General features: G+C 41.9%; 3 protein-coding genes across 7 annotated transcripts in view; 1 reads left to right on the top strand and 2 right to left on the bottom strand.

Annotated features, from left to right (window-relative positions):
* Positions 1-1,176: 1,176 nt before the first annotated feature.
* Positions 1,177-9,839, top strand: rmdn3 (regulator of microtubule dynamics 3). Its single transcript, XM_085381780.1, has 12 exons — positions 1,177-1,656; positions 2,463-2,652; positions 3,731-3,868; positions 5,972-6,284; positions 6,949-7,051; positions 7,723-7,783; positions 7,872-7,947; positions 8,030-8,107; positions 8,195-8,293; positions 8,745-8,798; positions 9,235-9,315; positions 9,391-9,839. Exons 1-12 carry the CDS (start codon positions 1,455-1,457, stop codon positions 9,448-9,450), a joined length of 1,455 nt encoding a protein of 484 aa, XP_085237906.1. The 5' UTR covers positions 1,177-1,454; the 3' UTR covers positions 9,451-9,839.
* A 127-nt stretch (positions 9,840-9,966) lies between these two features.
* Positions 9,967-18,213, bottom strand: rad51b (RAD51 paralog B). Its single transcript, XM_085381781.1, has 10 exons — positions 18,059-18,213; positions 17,531-17,672; positions 15,712-15,849; positions 14,422-14,539; positions 14,062-14,153; positions 13,797-13,891; positions 13,527-13,640; positions 12,005-12,134; positions 10,535-10,656; positions 9,967-10,460 (listed from the first exon to the last, which is right to left on the bottom strand). The coding sequence occupies exons 2-10, from the start codon at positions 17,606-17,608 to the stop codon at positions 10,337-10,339; spliced, it is 1,011 nt and encodes a 336-aa protein (XP_085237907.1). The 5' UTR covers positions 17,609-17,672; positions 18,059-18,213; the 3' UTR covers positions 9,967-10,336.
* Positions 18,214-19,425: 1,212 nt separating this feature from the next.
* cenpe (centromere protein E) overlaps positions 19,426-21,316 on the bottom strand; it is a 28,399-nt gene continuing 26,508 nt past the window's right edge. For all 5 annotated transcript variants that reach the window (XM_085381166.1, XM_085381167.1, XM_085381169.1 and 2 more), the window contains 2 exons: positions 20,893-21,260; positions 19,426-19,630 (listed from right to left, as the gene is read on the bottom strand). In XM_085381166.1, the coding sequence (XP_085237292.1) occupies positions 19,554-19,630; positions 20,893-21,260 (445 nt within the window). In that variant the 3' untranslated portion in view covers positions 19,426-19,553. The remainder of the gene's footprint in view (positions 19,631-20,892; positions 21,261-21,316) is intronic.

Below are 21,316 nucleotides of genomic sequence, written 5' to 3'. Positions count from 1 at the left end.
GTTTGCTGTTTGGTCAAATGTGTCTGCCTAACCAGCCTGGATATTTATTACTCAATACTGAAACTGTGATGACTTCATATTTGCCAGTGGAATGCCTTCAACAAGTGTTGTGTTTGCATAATAATTCCTTTTATGAACTTCTTCATTTATGCACCCAACAAATCTTGCGCAATTCAAGCTACAAAAACCATTCAGTTATCATCCCACCCAGCAAGTGTTAATATAGAAAAACTACTCAGCTACTAAAGACTGAAAGGAAACATTTTCAAACAAAAAAACGAAACTGAAATGTGTAGTCTATATACATTTTAATTTCAATTCAATTTTATTTATACAGGGCCAAATCACAAAAACAGACACCTCAAGGTGCGTTATATAGTAAGGTAGACTTTACAATAATACATACAGAGAAAAAACCAACAATCATATGACGCCGTATGAGCAAGCACTTTGGGAAAGAAAAACTCCCTTTTAACAGGAAGAACCTTTCGGCAGAACCAGGCTCAGGGAGGGGCGGCCATCTGGCACGACCAGTTGGGGTGGGAGAAGGAAGACAGGATGAAAGACATGCAGTGGAAGAGAGCCAGAGATTAATAACAAGTATGATTCAGTGTAGAGAGGTCTATTAACACATAGTGAGTGAAGAAGAAACACCCAGTGCATCATTGGAATCCCCCAGCAGCCAACACCTATTGCAGCATAACTAAAGGAGGATTCAGGGGCACCTGATCCAGCCCTACACCTTTCAGTTTAGTTCAGTTATATAATTAGGATGTCAACATCATTTGAACTGGAGATCAAAACATTACGATGAAACAAATGCTGAGAATGAGCATTTTATACTACTAACTCGGAAACAGACTTTTATTTAGTTACTGTGTTATGTGAAATATGTAAAGTTTCAACAAAATAACTATCAGAGAATGTTTTTCCCTAATGCCCCACCTTCATAACCATGTCAGGAACATTCCCTGAAGGTTCCTGTTGCTGGGAAGCCTTTTGTGTCATTGATGTATTTTTATATTCAAATGCCTAAATGATCAACAATATTATGTGACTGTGCCGTTACAGAATTTAAGAGAGAATTTAGACACAATCATTCATACTCAGAGGTATTCTTGTAGGCCTCCATCTCAAACACACTTTATTTTGTAAGGTGTCACCGGAAGTTCTTTTCCTTTCCCCTGCTGTGGGCTCATACGGCTGCTGTGTTTCAATAACGTCACAGCGGTGCATGTTGACTGTGTGGTCCAGGTTGTAGCGATAGAGCCTTGGGCACACACAGCTAAGGCTTTCCTTCCGAGGAAGGTGAAGCTACGCACGCTCAGTCGTGCGTGTGTGCGTGTGCAGTCTCAGATTCTGAAGCGCTATTCTGACTCCAAGGCGTCTACGTTGATGACGTAAGAGTGGTTATTTGTTCGGAACCAGCGTAGGAATGGGCATCGTGTAGAGTCATGAGCGTGCCGCTCGGGAGGAACGGGTTAGTCGGGCTGGCTGTCGGGGCCACGGCCGGTTTGGGCTTGATTGCCTTTTTAGTTTACAGGCAGATCAGCAGGAGGAGGTCCCAGAGCCTTGTGCTGGAGACACGGCCAGCGGCCCGGCTATTCATCGGGGAGGATGGAGGAGCGCTGCTGGGGGACACACTGGATGCCCAGGGTAGGCTGGCACTGACCTCAACTGCCCAGGATAACCATGAGCTACATGGTTGCCATGGATTCAATTTAACATGGCAACGTCACTGAATATTTAGTATCACGTCTTTCTTATCGCGGTGATGGCCAGGCTAGTGTTTGTTCCAGAAAGGGACGTCTCCATTTTTCAGGATGCTCTATGTGTAGGACCTTTAAGGAGACTGCAGTCAACAGGTTTTCTGATATATATATATATATATATATATATATATATATATATATATATATATATATATATATATATATATATATATATATGTATATATATATATATGTATATATATATATATATGTGTATATATATATATATATATATATATTTATTTATTTGTGATGGGAATGTTCTTTCTGGCTCAGAATGGCCTGATGTCATTCATGAGAGTGGATATGTTGGATACACTGTAAGAACTCATTTACAATAGTTTAAAGAAAGGCAACCGTTTCCGGCCAAACACTTTTGGATATGACTTTTGGACTTGAGACTGGCTTTTATTTCCATGTATTCAAGTGTAAAACAAATCATAGCACGTCTCCTTTTCAGACTGGCATTTTAAAAATAAGATTTACATTATTGTTATAAACTTATTAATAGGTTAACTGTACCTGTATATTAAGTTGTAATGTCTTTTGTGCTGACTAAAATCTCCCAGTGGAGGTATTCCAGTTAGCCCAGGCCACAAGTATCATTGTCACTGCAACCTGGAGGCAGGTTGGAGATATGGGTACAGTACTTATTAAATTGAAACAAGTAACTCCTGTCTCCGTCTTCAGAGATGGAGGCCCAGCAGCAGGCTCTGGCAGCAGTGGAGGCTGTGGTTCAGGGACTTTCCCCAGAACAGCAACTGGAGCTGAGAAACCAGCTGGACCAAGTGCTAAACTGCGTGGCGTCTCTACGTTCAGAGGTAGCTGAGCTCAGGGGAGGTCTACAGGACATTGCCTGGCAGATCATTCAGGATGTCAAGTGAGTTGAACTATGGTGAGCTACATAGAATCTGTCCTGCAGTACTGTGCAGAGGTCTTGTGTCGCCCCTCAGTTCTTTACTGGGCCATAGTCAGTATTTGGTGTGAGCACCTTTATTCTTCAGCTGAGGCAGCTTTCTGTCATCTCTTTAAGTAGTCTTCAGGAACAGCACTCCTAGCTTCCTGAAGGACAAAGCTCTTCTTTGTGTGGATGATTCCACGTTGCTTCAATAATATTGAGGTAGGGCTCTGGGGAGGCCCATCCATGACTGATAGTTCTCCACTGCATGTTTTTGTATCCAAGTCTGCTTTTACTGCATTATCAGTGTGTTTCCAAGCAGACACTTTCAGATGACACTGGATCACGAATCCAAATCCTCCATCTACTAACTGTTTAGTGTCTTTCACGCTGTGTTATCTTTGATATTTTTCATCGATTTGAGTAAAGTAATGGAACAAATAATGTGTTTTTGTTTTTTGCATCAAACTTGGTTCTTTGCTAAGTCATCTGTACATGTGAGACAACACTGGTTCATCCCTCAAGTTAGGTTTCTTTTTATGCTTTAATGATTCATATTTCAGAGTACAGAAGCTTAACAAACAAATAAACAGGATCTGCAAAGCTGGAGAACAAGACTGCTTTAAAAAAGACAAAGTCTGGAAGTCAAATGTATTGAAATGAGGACCCTGGAAATCTTCAGTCTTAGTAAACACTGTTCCAAAGTTTGTGTCTTGATGCATGCACAATCATCCAGGTATGTAAATCCCAAAAGGTGGATTCTGTTCAGCTGTGGGTCACGTTTTCAGTGGGAGAAACGTCTCGTCACTCACTGTTTATAAGGTTGGAAACCTGCACTCAGCTGAGACTGGGAACGCCACGTGCAGGTGAACAGAATCAACCCAAAGTTTGCGTTTTGCTCGTTCCAGTTGGATTTCCCATCTGCACAAATACATATGTGGGTTTCAGTTTCAAAAAAGTAATTTAGGTGCATCACATTGTTAAGTGTGCATATCAGGGGGCTGAGTGCTTATATGAGAACTGTTTGGGCTGTTTGGGTAATGATCCTCCTCCCATTCAGAAAGGGAGTGGAGGACAGCCAGCGTGTACGGCGGCGGCGTCATGCGGTCCACAGAGAGCGTGCCGACTCGTCCAGCTCTACCTACTTCACTGCCAGCCAGGGCATGGCCAGCACCTGTGGAGAGACCAGTGAAGGGGGGTATGTCATTGGCTCAGCACAGTATGCTTTACTCACTTTTGATAAATTCTTACATTATGCGTCAGGTGTTTTGTACACAGACCTTCATTGGGAGCAGCAGGATATTTCCCAGAGGCCTGTGTGAACTTTGATTTTGATCAGCAAGTAGTTTATGGGCATCGGGCATGACTGTTTCAACTACAGACACTGTGCTCTCTTCCTGTCTCTGCACAGCAAAGATCCATAGATATGCTGTCTCTCTGCAAGGCAGGCAGTGTGAACTAGGTAACATAAGTCACATGACAAGAAAACAGAAACCCTTCAGTCTGAAAACACTAAGAAGCTCACTGTGTTTCAGTCCCTGTTTGAAAAGGAAATGATATATGTTCTGCTTGTTTTCACTCTATTTGAACATTATTAAGGTAAAGGCTCATTATTTTTATTTATGTGCGTGTTAATGGATTTTCACCTGGGAGCCATAGCCTGGTTACAGACATGCCTGTAGACATCTGAAGGTGTAAGAAGGATCTTAAATGATGGTTAATGTAGTTAGCAGCTTACCATGAAGACGGCTCTCAGCTTTACACCAGACTCTGTTCAGTGAAAGGACTTGAAAGAGGATAGCTGAATAAGATCTTCTGGACAAACCATGTGATAAAATGTCTCTGAGGGGTACTCTACAAACAAAGGTCAACATAGCCAGGCTTGCTCTGTAAAATATAGCAGGTGTCACAACAGTGGTCATGAGCTGTCTCAATGAAATTGGGCTTTCTGAGGCTCATGTAACTCTTCTTCCACATTAAATGATCCCTCCGAGTGTCACCTACTCCAATCAGAGATGTTGCCTGGTGATGGTGATGCGATAGTGATGAAAAATCTCGAAAGAAATTAAAATGCATTGTAAATCAGGCAAGAGATGAATGTTGCAGAAAATCATTAATCTGGTGATTTCTGAGTGGTAAAATAAATATTTTAATTCCAGTTTACAGAAGCCTGATAAAGAAGACATGGAAATCACTGACGTTTGGCGTAGATCACAGTGAAATGAATGAGATTCATTGAACATGTGTTCTGTGTTGTTGCAGCTGCAGTTCCAGCAGAGTAAAAGAGGCTGATCAGCAGATTAGAATCGTTTATCACAACAGGTTATTTAGACAATGCATGAATAAGTAATACAGGAGGAGCTCATGGAGCCACAATTAGCTCCCGGGGCCACGAGGAGTTCCTGGCTCAATGCTGAGCTCCATTCAGTGGTTGTAGTCAGGGATGACTAAAACCTGCATAGATGCAGAGACTCTTTACTTAAAAGCACTGAAAACATGCTGCAAGCTCAATGAGAATCAGTGAAAACATGGCGCTTCCAGACGATTTTAAATCCACACTCTGAACAGAAACTTGCTCCTCTCCATGTTAGTGTTTAGCCAAAGTTACCATGGTGATTGAACCAGGTAAAACAGCCACTTTCATGACACAGAAAACTTGACAGAGCTCACTAAGCCAATAATCTGGCTTTGTAGTACGCTGCTTTAGTCGGGCAAGGATTCAAGTGTGTGGCTTTTTAAATGGGTTTGTTTGCAGGCTTCATAAGCTTATTGCTGTTAATTTGTAAGACAATTAGAGATGCTAACTCTCACTGGAGTCTCCAGCTCGTATCTTAAACAGTGTTGTGTTCTTTTCCAGAATGGGACTAATTCATCAAACTATTATTATTGTTCAGGTTTTTGATGCAGCGTTTGGTACATGCTAACGAGGCAGCATGGTCCCTTTTCTGTGTTTCCCTATGTGAAGACAGGCTCGCACGGTGCTGTTAAGGGGTTCTCAGGGTCTCCTGTCAGCTGGCTGCCATTCATTGACAGCCAGCTGACAATGACAGGAAACAGGAAGGTCGGCAGCATTGACCTTTCAAAATAAAATATAGACTTTCAATGTTTGGAATAACATATACCTCAACCGGATCACCTCTGATTGGAACAGTGGCAGAAATGTCAGAGACTTATATTTCAGAACGTGCTGTGAAACAAAAACTATCTACAGAAATAGTGAATACATAAAACCTGGATGAAACCCTTGAGAACATATTTATAGTCACCAAATAAATATGAGGTGGTCTTCGCTGTATCCCAGGTACTCCACGGCCTATGCCGAATCAGACTACACTGATCGTGACACGGACAGAGAGGAGGGTGAGCAGGAGCCTGAGCAAGAGTCTGAGGATGAGGACAGGAGCTGTGCCACAGTCCTTACCCTCCGCCAGGATGTCTCCCAAGAGGAAGAGCTTGAAGAGAGGGGGCTGGAAGATGAGGAGGAGGAGGAGCTAATGAGCGAGGTTCCCAGTGGGGAGCTGGCTCTCCTCCTGGCTCAGAGTGACATCCTCCACACAGGAGATGCCAGTTTAAAAGCAGAAGGCTTTCGACTACTAATGGACAACAGAGCAGAAGTGAGTAACAGGATGCTTGTTGGTGGTCACATGACAAGAAGCTAATGATGCGTGTAATGACCATTAACGCTGATTTGATATGAGTGTTGTTTGTGACAATGGGTCATTGCAAAGAGCAGACATAGAAGAATAAATATATCAAGTGAACCAATGAAAATTCAAATCAAATAATGGTCTCAAAGGGAAAAGGCACTGCTCATATCTTAAATAAAATTAAAATAAAATATACATGTATGAAAACTATGGAACACTTTGGAATTTTTTAGCAATAAAATGTGTTCCGATCTTCGCCCGAGTCAGAACTACAGACAAACACAGTCTGACTGAGCTCGTACTCAAGTGCTTCACAACAAAAATATCAGAGTATTAAAAAAGAAAGAGTTAACTAAATGTATGTCTCAAAGGTGAGTTTTTAGTTATTTCTTAAAAGAGACCAGTCAGTCAACAGATCTCAAGCTCAGAGGGAGAGAGCTTCAGTTTCTGGAACCAGGGTGACAAAAAGCTCTGTCACCGTCAGCTTTAATCCTCGTATGATGCACAACGAGTAGGCCCCACATTACATGACCTCAGCGACCTGCTGGAAACGTGTGTCTGTAAAAGTTCACTGATGTAAGCTGGTGCTCGTCTATGAGGAGCTCTTTTTTTCCTCTTTTTGGGTCTGCAGTATGGAGACAGCAGGGAGTTTCTATGGCGACTGGCTCGAGCCTACAGGGATATGTATGACTCCACTGAAGACAAACAGGAGAAGAAGACCTATGCACAGCAGGGTAATGGACAAACACATACTGTTACTGCACCTTACAAAAAGCTTCAAATACTATTAGTGAGGAATCTCTGAAGTTTGGCTCTTTGGGCTAAATGTCCTTATTCTTAGATTCTATCTAAGCCTGAACATGACAGTTGCCACAAAGCATTTGCTGAAATGTTTCTAGTTATCAAACGAAAGCAAATAAAATACTGACAACTGTCACTGGATTATTTAATGGAAACCAGAGGATTCTAAGGCGAGTTCTGAAGCCTCTGCGCTGCTGTCCCATTAATCTGTTGTACAGTATTACAGAGCCTCTCATAACGATATCATAGCATCATTTCCACCAAGTACCATTTGAATGTTGCAGCAAAAATTGACTCAGTTCCCTGTTCTTAGCTGACAGGAGGGGGGTCTGGTCTGGTCTTCTGCTGCCCTAACCTGTTGGTTCAAGGTTCCACATGTTGTGTGTTCAGAGATGTCTGGGTGTAGAAAACCTTTATATTAGTGTTTAAGTAATATACTAACCGTCCGGTGGACTGGGTGAATCATTGCTAGGAGTTTACATGTGCTCCTTCAAACTGATGGAAACCATGCTGCCGTATCAGACCACAACAACTACTCTTCCTGACATGCTTTCTTTGATTTTTCATAGACAGGCTGTTGTTAACCTGTGAGCTCATGTTGCAGGTCGAGATGAGGCAGAGCTGGCCCTGAAGAAGAATGGCCTGAATGCAGAGTGTCACAAATGGTAAATCCCTGTGAACACAGAGCTTCTAGCGAGCAGTGGGTTTGAGCTCCCATCAGAGAGCATTTGCTTTTTCTGTTTGTGGCTCCAGGTTTGCCATGCTGGCTGGACTGACCTCACAGCATGAGAGCATGCATAGCAAGCTGAAGAGTAGCTGCATATTGAAGGTAAGAAAGGCAGACCTGCTGCACGGCAGCAGTGTAGGCGTAGAGCAGCTGGACTTATTGTGATCATTATTCCCCCGTCTAGGAGCATCTGGACCGAGCACTGGCTCTCAGAGATGATGACCCCATGTGTTTCTACCTGCTTGGCAGATGGTGTTATCAGGTGACTCTGAAGTTATTGCACGCACCTGCTACCATCCTGATGTCAGAGATTTCTGCGCGCTTCAGTGCTTTGTCTGTGTGTCTGTAGGTAGCCACTCTGGACTGGTTGGAAAAGAAGGCAGCTGCTGCCCACTACCAGAGCACCCCCACCTCCACCCTGCATGATGCCCTTGAGAGCTTCCTCAAGGTATGAATCTCCTGACTTTTGAGTTCAAATCGGTGGTAGACTGGTGACCCAAAATACATTCTCCTCGTGGCTTATAGCAATGATGTGCAGTATGTGCTGTATCTAATAAGGACACACTGGCAGTGTGAAGGAGTAGGATGGAGGAGGGATCAGTGTAACAGACTGGGCGTGTCTCAGAAATCAGTTGAATCTCATAGGCTTATAGAAGGAGCTATAATCAAAGGATGCACAGGTGCAGTACCACTGAGAGAGGATGACTCTGAACAACTCGTCTTTATTATTCACTTGCTTCAGTTCTTTAAGATGAATGTGCGGCCTGGGAAATAAGAAAAGTAGATGTTGTATGTCTCAAATCTTAGTTAGCCTCATTTTGTGTCAATTTCTGAGCAGATGTGTGACTGCACACACACACGATGTTTGATGGATGAAATGCTTTTGTGTTAACTTGCAGGCAGAGGAGCTCAGTCCAGGTATCTCCAAGACTGTGAGACTTTACATCGCCAAGGTACTATCAGATCAGCTGATCTCACACTGTACAGTTACGATTTATGGTTCACACACATTAAAGTGCTAAAGTCCAAACTCACACCCTACAGCAGATTCTTGGGATCATCTGTCAGTGACTTTTACATGTTTGCATTCATGTGAGTTAACATGATGTCCTCATTATTTTGTGAAAAATGGAAGTTCACTTTGAATCTTTAAAGCTAGTGAAGCTGGGACCGGAAGAGACTGAAATGTTTGTAATGCCTAAAAGACGATGATGCGAGTTAATAGGTCCCATATCTACTGACACATCTGTTCATTTACATCCAAAAACACTGAACTGAAAATGACAAAAGGCAGGTAATAATCACGGCACAGTTGTTGCCGTCAGGTCTTTTTCTTTGATGGTCATATCAGGAACTGTGAAACTCACTGTGGCTGGGTCTGGTTTACAGTGTCACAAAGAGCTGGGGAACATCTCCGAAGCCACTAACTGGGCTGAGCTGGCTCTGAAGATGCCTAGAAATACTGAGAATGTAAGAGCACACATCCTGTCCACATTTGAATTCATAGCTGCAGCATTTTCACCACAATGCCTTTTCTATTCAAAGGATCAAGAAACATGTGAACTGGAGGCAGAGCTTCAGGACTTAACTGCCAGAAACAGCTGAGCTGCAGAAAAACTTTCCTTCATTGATGGATGAGTGTGATTTTTGTCTTCTGTCAACTTCTTTGCATCACCATGTATTCAACCTGCTATATTTAACGTTCTTCAGCACCTCCCATCTGAATTCAACGGGCATGCTGTGTTTGGTTTGAAAAACGACTGACTCAAGCTTGATGACTGAAACTACTAATCCCGGGACACGTGCAGAGCTTTAAGGGAAGGAGGAAGCTCTGGAATAAGACCATTTCACTCGGTTCTGTACTATAATGCTTGTTGTGTAAAGATTGGGCCTTCAGGTGTGATCAGGTGAAGCACACTGGCTTCTTTCAAACCTTATGGACTCCCTGGTGCAACATGTAGTTTAAAATGGACCACTTGTTTGAAGTCTTTGTTGTAAGTGCATGGAGCCCTGTGTGCTCATCAGTATGAAGTTGAATATTTTTGAACTGTTTATGTTATCACATGTCCATTTTGCAGTGTCTGCTGTTGGAGTGAGACAAAGACTCAGTACTCAGAGACGTTATTATGCACTGTGTGAAATGCAGATACTGTTTAATAAAGTTCTTTTTCCATTTATGGCAACACATTAGCTAAATCTGAAATGAAGAAAGAAAATCTACTTGAAATACTTTACATGGAATGACTGCTGACCTCTCCTGCATCCAACTCTTTATTCATGACTCCTCTTTAGTCAGCTTCATGTTGATGCAGTTATAGAATAAAAATGTCCCATCAGATCAGGAGCAGCCTACGTTTTATAGATATATACAGTTACGCGTCTGTCGCCACAGACTGTCTAGATCGTCTTTCTCAAACAATTAAATAAAACGTGACAGTGTGACGAGACAAACACACGCAGATCCAGCAGGTGCGCCTCACATCCTGCTGCTTCAGTCCTTGGCATCGCCCACTCCGTCAGCGTTGATGGCAAACATGGCTTCAGCCTCAGGCAAGCAGGGCGAGTCATAGATTTTACAGATCCTCGTTTCTCCTCTGCCCTTCCTCAGGTACAGGCTGTGAAGAAGAGAGCACTGTTAGTGTCATCTTCCTGTGGTGACATCATACTTCCATCGTGAATAAAAACACACCGTGTGGTGGAGGCGTGGGCCAGAATGTTGCCGCCGATTGGTTTCTTAGGATCTGCAGAAAACATGGCTGCTCCATCCACTTGTGCTACCACTTGGTTGGTTATCACCACAGCAACGCCAAACTGTTGACAGGTCGGGCAAAAGTTATGTCTTAGATACATGAGTGAGGCAGCTTCAGCTCATCCATTGTAGATTTAAACACCTGTCAACAGTCACACTTTATAAACTTTGTGTACACACACACACACACACACACACACACACACACACACACTTCACTGACTTCACTATCATTCTTTTGACAAAAACTAAAAATAGTCAAATAGATTGATAACAGATCCTCACAGGACAGCTGCTGCAAACGTAATTTATAGAGTGATTCTGTATATTTAGCAGAATATAAATTATTTAAAATGAGCTCAACCATTTACATACATTTAACACTAATCTGAACATTTTTACTTCTAAATATTTTTTTACATTTATTTTCATTGATGTATATTTTCCAGTTACATCAATTTATTTTACTGAGGCGTTTTCTTGCTTTTCTTCCTAAAGAGTGATTTATGTCTCTGCCCACTAAAAGTAATCATTTTTGGTAATGCAGCATATATTTAACTATAGAAGCAATGTTTTAAAATTTGTCAGCCATTCACAAGCGCAGAATGGTGAAAAGCTCCATGCAGAGTATAGACAGTATGTTTTTATCTGATCCAACTAAGTTCACTCAGAGATCATGCTGATTAGATTTACTCACTGAATTCCACCTTTATAACTCAGGGAATGTCTGCTTACATCATCTTAAATTCAGCTGATTAAATCCTAAACACTAAATGTACTCACAGTAGAAATTATTCCAAGTGATTTAATTCCCCACACTGCACCACTAAAACTGATCTTATGATTAAGAAAAATGAAGCTAATTTGTGTTTGGTCTTTCTTTGTAACAATTCTTCTTGATGACAAATCGTATACCATTAGAAAGCTTATTAGTTTCCTTTAAAAGGTGCCACATTAGTAAGGAAAATGCATTTGTGGGTTGAGCAGCAGAGTTGAGCATATTGGATGCGCCCATGATACCCCAGGTGCTGACAGTCAGGTGCCTGATAAGCAGCATGTGTGAACAGAGACCCTGCTACAGCGGATTTGGGATCCATAATATTAGATCTGAATAGGATTTTATTATATATTGGGGGTGGCTGTAGCTCAGCTGGTAGAGCAGGTCACCTACTAATTGAAAGGTTGGTAGTTTGATACTCGTCTGCTCCAGTCTGCATGCCAAATATTCTTGGGCAAGATGTGCCCCAAATACCTACTTTCTACTTTTATTATATCAGTTCAATTAGTACTTTAACTTTAACCACAGTATAGTTAACACAAGTATCTGTACACTACTGGCACCTGAGGCGATCACTGATTCGTGGAGTGTACAATTCAAACTAAAGAATCTGTCAGGGTGTGAGAGCTGACCTCGTCCGCCAGCCTGAGCAGCATACGCAGGAAACGGCCCAGGTGTCCCTGCCTGGCTGACAGCTCTCCTCTGCCCGAGTAGTCGGTTCTGTACAGAGCTGTGGCACTGTCTACTATCAGCAGAGCATACCTGACAAACACAGGGACAAATAGTGTTAGCCTGCACGTTCACACTCAGATCTTACAGTTTTTTATCGTATGTGTGACATGCCAATGTCAGACCCTAGTCGGGCTTAAAAACCTTTATGATACATAAATGATGAAACAACTCAAACAAATGGTAAATGGCCTGTATTTATATAGCGCCTTACTAGTCCCTAAGGACCCCAAAGCGCTTTACATATCCAGTCATCCACCCATTCACACACACATTCACACACTGGTGATGGCAAGCTACAACAAACAAGATCATGCTTTTCACAGACTACATGAAAAAAAACCTCTTTAGTCAGTTTCCTTGATTAAAAAGACAAACCAGCTAAGATGGGCTGTATGATGATACCCTATTAAAACGTCTATCATTTATTTCGTGGTGTTGCAAAACACAGCGTTTACTGCAAGATGACAGTTTGCAATAGTCACCACCAGCAAAAACAAATGGGGACTGTTCCTAAATGGGGTTGTACCTGTGGCGCATCATAGAATAAAGACTCATTGAGAAAATTGCAGCCATTACAATTTTATACATTGGTCGAAACACTCGACAAGTCGGGTTCCCACATTTATATCACAAGTGTCTGTCCAGCACTCACTGCGACAACAGATATCTAGACAAGCTGAACGGTGCACTTCATCAGAGACGGCACACTCTGACGTTTGCACACAGGCTGGTTTTCTGACGACCGTACAGGAGCAGTGATGATAGGAGAGGCAGCCAGTGTGTATCACTAAGGCCAATATTCATTTCATTTTTGATTATTTCAATTAAACGTAAAAAAGAAAACAGTATTATTGTTTATTAGTATAAAGTATGAACTGAATTTACAAAGAAAGGCACTATATTATGATACAGATCGTTATTATCGGGATAAGAAATTACTTCGTTACTTCTACAATCATTGGAAAATATTAAATCTGTCTGTGTGATTTTGTGATTCAAGACATTTTATAATCTGATTAAAATCAAACGTGAACTTTCTCAGCATTTTTCTCGTTTTTTAATCTGACTAATGTTTAAGAAATGACTGAGAAGCAATTTCATTTCTCGAGTCAGTCCAAACTCACCATCACAGCTAGGGTTAACTAAAACTCAAAATTGAATTCAGAAATTCACTCGAGCTGATGGACAAACATGAAGACATTCCACGTTGAAACCATTATACAATATAGGCTCTGTGCATCTTACATAAATCATGACATTTACATCCAGTTTTCAGTCCTACCGTGGAGCCAAGTTTCCACATGTCCTCTCACTGCACTTCCTAGTTTCTGGTTAAGTGAAATTAGGCAAAAAAAATAAAAATAACTATCCTTCAATGATTCACCTGAACACTTCTACACGGTCTGTAAGTTTGTGACTAACCTGGACTCTGCCATCATTGCAGAAGCTTGATAGAGCAGCTGAGTCTGGTGGTCTGTGTTGAAGGCTCGGGCATAGGCCACATTATCCAAAACGTCACTGCCTACCAGCCCATACCTGACAGCACAGACAGACAACACATACAGCTCCAATAAGAGTAATAAAATCAACAACGTGGAAATAAATGACAGGTTTATAGATTTTTATGCTGCGTCAGTTACTTCTTCTTTGACCTCTGAACTGAATGCTGAAAACAAAGGAGCACCATCTCACCTCTCGGCAACAGCGAGCAGTCTCTCTGGTCTGAAGGTTCCTTCTGTGTCGATGTACATGGCTTTGCCTTCTCCGCCTCCCTGATCGATGGGTAGCTGTGGACGGTCACCATGGTTACATCTCTCTAGATCAACAACTTATTTGTAAAGCAATCCTAAAAGTTTCTGAGCGAGCTGCTTGTGATCCTCCATAACACACGCTGATGGATAGAAACTGGCTTTTTAACTTCTTCTGGGACCACTTCGGTTTGTTGAACACACTGTACCTGGCAGGTGACGGCGAGTGTGTGGCACAGCTGGGTTTTCCCCGTCCGAAACTCTCCAAACATCTCTGTGATGGAACCCGTCTCAATCCCACCTGTAGGAGAGCAAAAAGGTTTAAATTTGATGTGCGAGACTGGGCCTCCCTGCTGCTTCCCGAGTTCTGATAAGTAAACAAAAAATGGCTGCATGATTTGTTGTTTTGGTTTGCACCTTTATTTAAATGGTGGTCACGAGGAACATCCCTAGTTTAAATCTAATAAAACCAGCTTAGGGCACATAACCATCACTGGCATTGTGTTTGCTGCATAACTGAACTGCTAATCAGGGAGATCTCAATGAAGCATGAGCTACATTAGACTAACCCTGCAGGAGTTTGTCCAGCTCCTTGGAGCCTGTAGAGATCTGGATAATCTCAGCTCTCCTCTGATGGAACTCAGTAGCTGTGGTGAAGCCCATTGGCACCAGTTTGGCAGCTTCAGTCTGAGGGAAAAGGTAAATGAAAGCAATTCAGTTTTGTTTATACAGGGCCTAATCAAAACAACAGTGGCCTTGAGACACTTTATCTTGGAGAGTAAAGACCCCACAACGTTCAGATGACCCCCTATGAGCAAGCACTTTGTGACAGGGGAAGGCAAAACTCCCTTTTGACAGGAAAAGACTTCCAGCAGAAACACTCTCGGTGATGGGTGGCCATCTGCCGCGACCGGTTGGGGCTGAAGGGAGGAAGACGGGACAAAGACGTTGTGGAAGAGATCTAGAGATGAATAATAACTCCTATCCAAATACAGAGAGGTGTGTATAAATATTTATTAACTCTTTTTCTTTGATTAACAGTACTGAAAGTAGCTGTACATAATGTTACCTTTGTCAGATGGTTATGACCATTTTTGAAGTTATTACTAGTTGACCTTAAAGGAATGCGTGGCTCAATGCTAAATGGTAATCTTCTAAATTAGTGAGATGCCAGTTCCTTTCCAGCTTACAGGCCATCTACTGTAAAAGTGTACATCTGAGAGTTATACCAGGGGCTCAAGATCTTCTTATCCGAAGCTCTTTCTTTAAAAGAAACCCCCCCAATAAAAAAAACAACACACACACACACACACACACACACACACACACACCTATCAGATGTTTCTCACTGCTACATTTTTGTACCACCTTGTTCACAGCTGTTTCATTTGTGAGACCTAACCTTAGTAGTGGTTCAGTGACCCTCTTAATGGGCCACGCCCACTTGGGCTGAGCACTGATGTGCAGGTGTAGACGCAGCTCTTTGAGGAAGCATGTCTTTGGTTTTTCCGGCACTTTTGCCTGCAGCCTCCCAAACAGCTGTGAGCCTTCTGGCTGAAGACCATGAAGAACTCAATTCCTATGATGCATTTCATATTAGAATTCCTCATTTCCTGTTTTAAAACATCCATTAAGGCCGACATGGATATTACTACTGAGTGGAAACCATGTCTTCTTTAACAGCATGCACTGATGTTCAAACCAGCAGCACTTGGAGAAAGTACAGAAGCACACTGATGTGCCTCTACAATGTATCCGTTTTATCTGTCAATCAGATATGACCATATGCAGTCTCCTCCACACAATCCCAGCTTTCACATTCCTCTGAGATACCGAATCAAACGACTGTCGTTCCTTACCAGGATCTTGTCAGCCTTGGCCTCACTGATGCCCTTGATGTTGAGCAGCTCCTTCTTGGGAGCGTAGGCCACTGCTTCAATGGTGTGGAATCCTGCATCCTCCAGCTTTTTGATGTCACTGGCACTGATTCCGCATTGCTGTGTGCAGAGGCATCAAAACAAAGAGCTGAAGCTAAATTCATAGAAAGAGTTTTTCAAGAAGCTGGAGGGTCTTGCACACTCCATGATTAAAAGCCAGTTTAATTTTTGATAGAGCAGTTAAAAAATAAATAACATAGTTGAGCCATTTATGAGATATCATGCAGAGAGGGCTTTTGGCTTTTAAAGGCATTAGTAAGAAATACAGAATTTTAGGAACAAAGTCACTGACAGTTTCATTTAACACAATATACGAGCCTGGTGAGGGACCAAGCAGTGAAGGCATAGAGGACAACAGGAGAAATGTCATTAAATCGGGGCTTAATTTTTTTTTACCTGTGTCACGGGGCGGTAATTTTAGGAAGTCAATGAAATGACACAATCTGGATTTTTTAATGCCACCACTCAATTCTGATTAGAGCCTGACTGATATAGGATTATTAAAACCAATACAAACAATTGGTGATTTAAAAATCTGATGCATCAGGATAACTTTTCCTCCACACACACACACACACACACACACACATGTTACATGTGGTTATTTATGAATCCCTACAAACACAATAAGACCCAACTACTTAGAAATCAATGGGTTTCACTGTCACAAAAAGCTGTGGATTACTCACTTGTGCTCTTTCCATATCAGCGGTGTGTTTGTATTAAACAGTGCAGCTGCAGAGCACCCTCTAGTGGACAATCTATGCATTAACCACGACTCACTGAAGGGGTTTTCTACCTCCTCTTCTTTACTTTTTACATTTTTATTTATCAGTCGTTATAAATGGCAATAGTGATATTTCAGAAATTATCTAATGCTGTCTGACATATCAGCCCATTCTAAATCCAAGCTTCAAATACATTTAATGTTTAAAGTGCTTCTTCGGTCTTACTGACCAGTTGCAGAGCTTACTATCAGTAACACTATAGGCATACAAACTGCAGTCAGATTTTTTTTTTTTTTTTTTTTTTTTTAAAAAAGGGCCAAGTTCAAAGACGGGTGGATCCTTCCATGAATCAATCAATGGTTTCCACCTGGTGCTCCAAGAATCAGCTTATTGCTCATTGTAGAAGAAGAATCAGGTCATTTACAATTACTTCAGTATATGTAATGAAGCCACCTTCCTTTACACTTTGAACGTTGTCAGTTTTGTCACATAATACTTTGAACATACCATACTCATATTTTTTTAATCCTTGCAGTCTGAGTGTGTCGGTGGATTTGAGATCCTCTGTGATCCACGCCATGATCGTTTTAAATAGTTCTGTACTTAAGGTCATACAAAAAATAAGGTGACCAAATTTCACCTCGTACATGAATGTGACATAATAATAGAAAAGTATTAAATTGAGTTTAGACGGCAGACTAAGAGCAAGTACACTTGTCCATCTGCATTTAAGTTTAGTGAATGAAGTCATTTTTGATCACACACACTAAATGAAGCCATACTGGCCACAAAAACGACTGAAACCAATGAGCACCATCGCACCCGCCGATCTGTGGATCAGTTAAATTGGTCTTTGCAGTGCATGTATCCCATCTCTTCCCAACTGAATGCAACAGCAGTTGGCAGTGATCTGACCAAGAGGAGCAGGATTAGCGAACCCACAGCTCCGAGCTTCTATAGCACACAAAATCAGATGTTACAGAAACCACAGTGCACTAAGGACGGATACGTACCTCCAATCTGGATAGAGGCTGTGGCCCGTAGTTTTCCTCCTCCTCCACCTCCACTCTGGCCTCGCTCCTCATCGCCATGATCCAAGGAGAACCAGATCGGCTCCGCTCGGCTTGCTGATTGTTTGACGGTTAATACTGAAAGCTAAGCCAGAGAGCTAGCATGGAAAAGCTGATTGATACAACTATGTTTTCATGATGATCGTCACACGGCAGGTTTTTTACTTTACCTTTTCATCTACCCTAAAACCAAACTTAAGTCTTTTTCACATTTAAAACATCTAAGAGACTATTCCATCTACACTTACACACTGTTAATACCCAGTAAAAATGTAACGTTTTTTTCTAACACAGTAAATCGACAAATTCACGTTAACACACTTTAGCGACAAATTCGCCCATTATTTATGTGACCGACAGCCCAGGCGCTGTCACCGTGAAGCTGCCCGCGCACTCTGCTGTCACAGTTGCTGTTAGTTTTTACAGTTACTGGGCTAAAAGCGGTCCTTTCTACGCGACTTCGGCCCTTACCTTCTTGCAGTTTTCTTGTTTTCCTCAAACTCCTCGGTGTGAAGCTCCCGCGCGCACATTCAGATTCAATGACGTTGTACGTAAACGGAGCCAATGGGCGCGTGAAAGAAGGGTCGTGAGAGACTGGAACCGGAAGTAGGTGCGTGACCCCGCTATTACCATAGTATGGCAAACCGTCTAGGACAAAATTCACCACTTTTTTAACGCTTCTGGTTACGAAATTACGTAACCGTTTAATCGCCGTTTAATAAGTCAGAACTTGTCCCCGACTGAACGCAGCATTTTACGCCAAAGTGTAGCGCCTTGAACGCCTGGGAAAAACGCCGCTTTTTCAGCCATTCAGAAGGAGCGTTCAAGGCGCAACTCTCTGGCGTAAAATACGGTGTTCTACGGGGTCAAAACCGCCATAGGTGGCCAGTTCATGTTTTGTTTTCATATTCATGACATGTTTTAATGTTAATAGCAGCCTGTTAACACACAGCTGAACTTTGAACCTCTAAATTTGTTTCTTGTCAAGTTGTTCCCCTGCAGGAAGAGTGTTCCTTTCAGATAAAGTTATATTAATTGATCAAACTGTGTTTAAAGGTCCATTTCAGCCATTAAGATGATCCATAAACACATGGATAAGTGATCATGGAGGGAAAGCTTTGGGAGCGGGGGGCTTTACACTTCAGCCTTCAGCCAATGTTCCTAGAACAAAAGTGTGACTGTCAGAGAACCTTTGGGGAACGTTCCCCGTTTGCTAAGAGCAATACTAAAAAGGGCACTTACAGTAGTTGTGGGCTGCACAGGTTTCAGAGGGGTCTGTGGTCACAGCGTACATTTATACCCAGTAGGGCATTAGAATGCTTTTGAATTTGAAAATGACTCTGGAAATATTAGAGTAAACAGTGTAATATGCCAATTGTAAGTGACAGGCCATCAAAAGTGAAGTGAAAAAAAACAAACAAAAAAACGTTTGCTGTGCAAATCTGAAACCTTTGATATACAACTCTGCATTTTAATTGACGCAGATGGATACCCCTCCCTGAGCAGTGGTTCTGCTCCAGGTTTCTTCCTGTTAAAAGGGGGTTTTTCCGAATGGCAAACCACAGATGAAAGACATGTTCTGTTAGGGTCCAGCGCACAAAGACACATTTAGGACCACTCTAAATCTGGTTCTGCAATTGTTTGGGTTTAGTGGAGCAAATCAAACTTGCCATTGCTGACTCATATTCTGATCAATGTTCAGGTTCTTTTGTTTAAAACCACAGCACCTAAAGAAGCTGATAAATCTAAAACATTACTAGAGCTAAGCTAAGATACATCGTTCACAGTGTAGATTTGTTGGAACAAGGTCAGTTGACTGAAATGTAACATAGACACCATTTAAGCACCTTATTAAACACATTTATTAAATTTCTTAGAACAGGATGAAAAGGGAAAAATGAAAGTGGGAAATAAAAGTACATAAACATTACAAACAAAGGTAAAAATACTGCTCTTTACAAACACGTTATTGTGTTTTACACATTTCTTCCTGTTTTGGAGACTTTGGCCACCACTCGTTTTTGTCCGTGTCCACAGTAACATCTGTAAATACACAAGACAAACACCACTAAATGAAAAACAAATACTGAAGCATTAATGGGAATTTTAGAAATATTATTATATTTATTCTAAAGATCTGTTTTTGTGCAGAGGCTAGTGACATCATACAGTCCTACCCAGTGATGTCACACTCCTCCACTGATTTACAGATAGCTGTAATGTACAGCAAGCTGTTAGTGAACAACAGCTAACTTGCTGCTCTTAAAAGACTTCAAACATGCGATTAGCAGGTGAAGATACATGGTGCATCTCTGTGTGGATGACTTTTTAGCTTTTGTTTGTCTGCAAGAAAACTGCAGACCAACCCTGAAACCTACTCTAAAACGCTGCAATGTTGTTAATGATGGTTTTCAATCATTTTTTTCCATGCCAAAAAAAGAAGAAGAAAAAAAAAAAAAAAAAAGTGTACCCAACTCATGTTCATAAATAAAGCACCTGCCTGAAGACGAGGTTTGAAATTCTGATAATGGTTTCCTCATTATGTACTGCTGCCTTCATTAACATAGTACTGCATGTTGCCACGTGACTGTGACATGGCAACATCATGGAGGAAAAGTCGAGCACCGAGCTGACAGCCCAACTCGAGCAGTTTGTTTGGACACGTTTCTGCCTTTAATAAAGACAACAGCAAACAAAAAAAGAAGAAAACTCAAATATAATTTTTCCTTTTTTCTTGGGAAAAGTTGTAGAAGTAGTACACATAAATACGCAACTGGTGTTACACAAAGCCACTGAGTCACCACAAAACCCACTAAAGTGCAGCTGTAAGAGTTACTATACTGGTCACAGGGAGCTGGGTCTCCTAATGCATGCGTCTCTGACAAGGCTGATTTTTGCTTGTTACAAATACAAAAACTGCATCTCTACTATGGAACACTTTAAAATATAGAGTTCTATAATGTTTTAAAACACTAAAATAACAGGAGTAGCGTTATTCCTCCTGCTATTATTTGGGATTTATTCTCAAATGAAAGGGACCAGACCCCACTGAACAAGGTGGCCATGGCAGAAGAACATGTTACTGTGATTCTGAGAAGACCGGTGAAGTGCCATTAACCCGTGCTTCTGTTAGTATACCCCAAGTGACTGAACCCTACATCCCCACATGTTGTACGTTGTTACCCTGTTCTGGAGCTGCTGTTTCAGGAACACGGGAAACCTCTGACAAAACAAACGGCCAACATCTTTATGATATTCTGAAGCTTTTGAAAGAATGTGACAAAGTAGCCTACGCTGCAGTTTACCTGGAATGGTTCCAAGGCTCGAGTTGTCGAAGAACTGCTTGGGACAGTTTCGGGACAGTGTCTCAGAGCTTCCGCCCACATCAAAGAATCTGCTTTTGGGGGATTCGAGGAGAGAGGCCTTTGGCGAATCCAGCAGCTTTCTGGGTGACTCCAAACCCTTCCTGGGAGTGTCCAGGAGCTTCTTGGCAGGTATCAAAAACTTTTTAGGTGAGCTCAGCAGGTTAGAGGAGTCAGAGGTCATGGGAAAGCCCCTCTTGGTGGGAGTGCTAGGTGACTGAAGCTTGTCCTCTTCCACTTTGTTCCTCACCTTTAGTTTGATGGCTCTGTTCTTCCACTTGGTAATCTCAGCCTGCTGACTGGCAACCACACTGATAAGAAAGGAAGTCTGTGATTAGAGCTCGACTTCAATTTTTATGTCACAAAG

Source organism: Rhamphochromis longiceps, linkage group LG15 (assembly GCF_057381845.1).
Source record: "Rhamphochromis longiceps isolate RC_006_pf linkage group LG15, R_longiceps_female_GT1.1, whole genome shotgun sequence".
Taxonomy (NCBI): domain Eukaryota; kingdom Metazoa; phylum Chordata; class Actinopteri; order Cichliformes; family Cichlidae; genus Rhamphochromis; species Rhamphochromis longiceps.
Note: the sequence above shows the minus strand (reverse complement) of the source record. Positions and strands in the feature narration are given on the sequence as shown.

Excerpts from the sequence above, each read along its gene's own strand:
- rmdn3 (XM_085381780.1), top strand. The coding sequence starts at position 1,455 with ATGAGCGTGCCGCTCGGGAGGAACGGGTTAGTCGGGCTGGCTGTCGGG. Across the intron at positions 1,657-2,462 it reads GGACACACTGGATGCCCAGG|AGATGGAGGCCCAGCAGCAG; the intron begins GTAGGCTGGCAC and ends CTCCGTCTTCAG. Across the intron at positions 3,869-5,971 it reads GGAGAGACCAGTGAAGGGGG|GTACTCCACGGCCTATGCCG; the intron begins GTATGTCATTGG and ends GCTGTATCCCAG.
- rad51b (XM_085381781.1), bottom strand. The coding sequence starts at position 17,608 with ATGGCGATGAGGAGCGAGGCCAGAGTGGAGGTGGAGGAGGAGGAAAAC. Across the intron at positions 13,641-13,796 it reads CTGCTCGCTGTTGCCGAGAG|GTATGGGCTGGTAGGCAGTG; the intron begins GTGAGATGGTGC and ends CTGTGCTGTCAG. Across the intron at positions 10,461-10,534 it reads GCCCACGCCTCCACCACACG|CCTGTACCTGAGGAAGGGCA; the intron begins GTGTGTTTTTAT and ends TCTTCTTCACAG.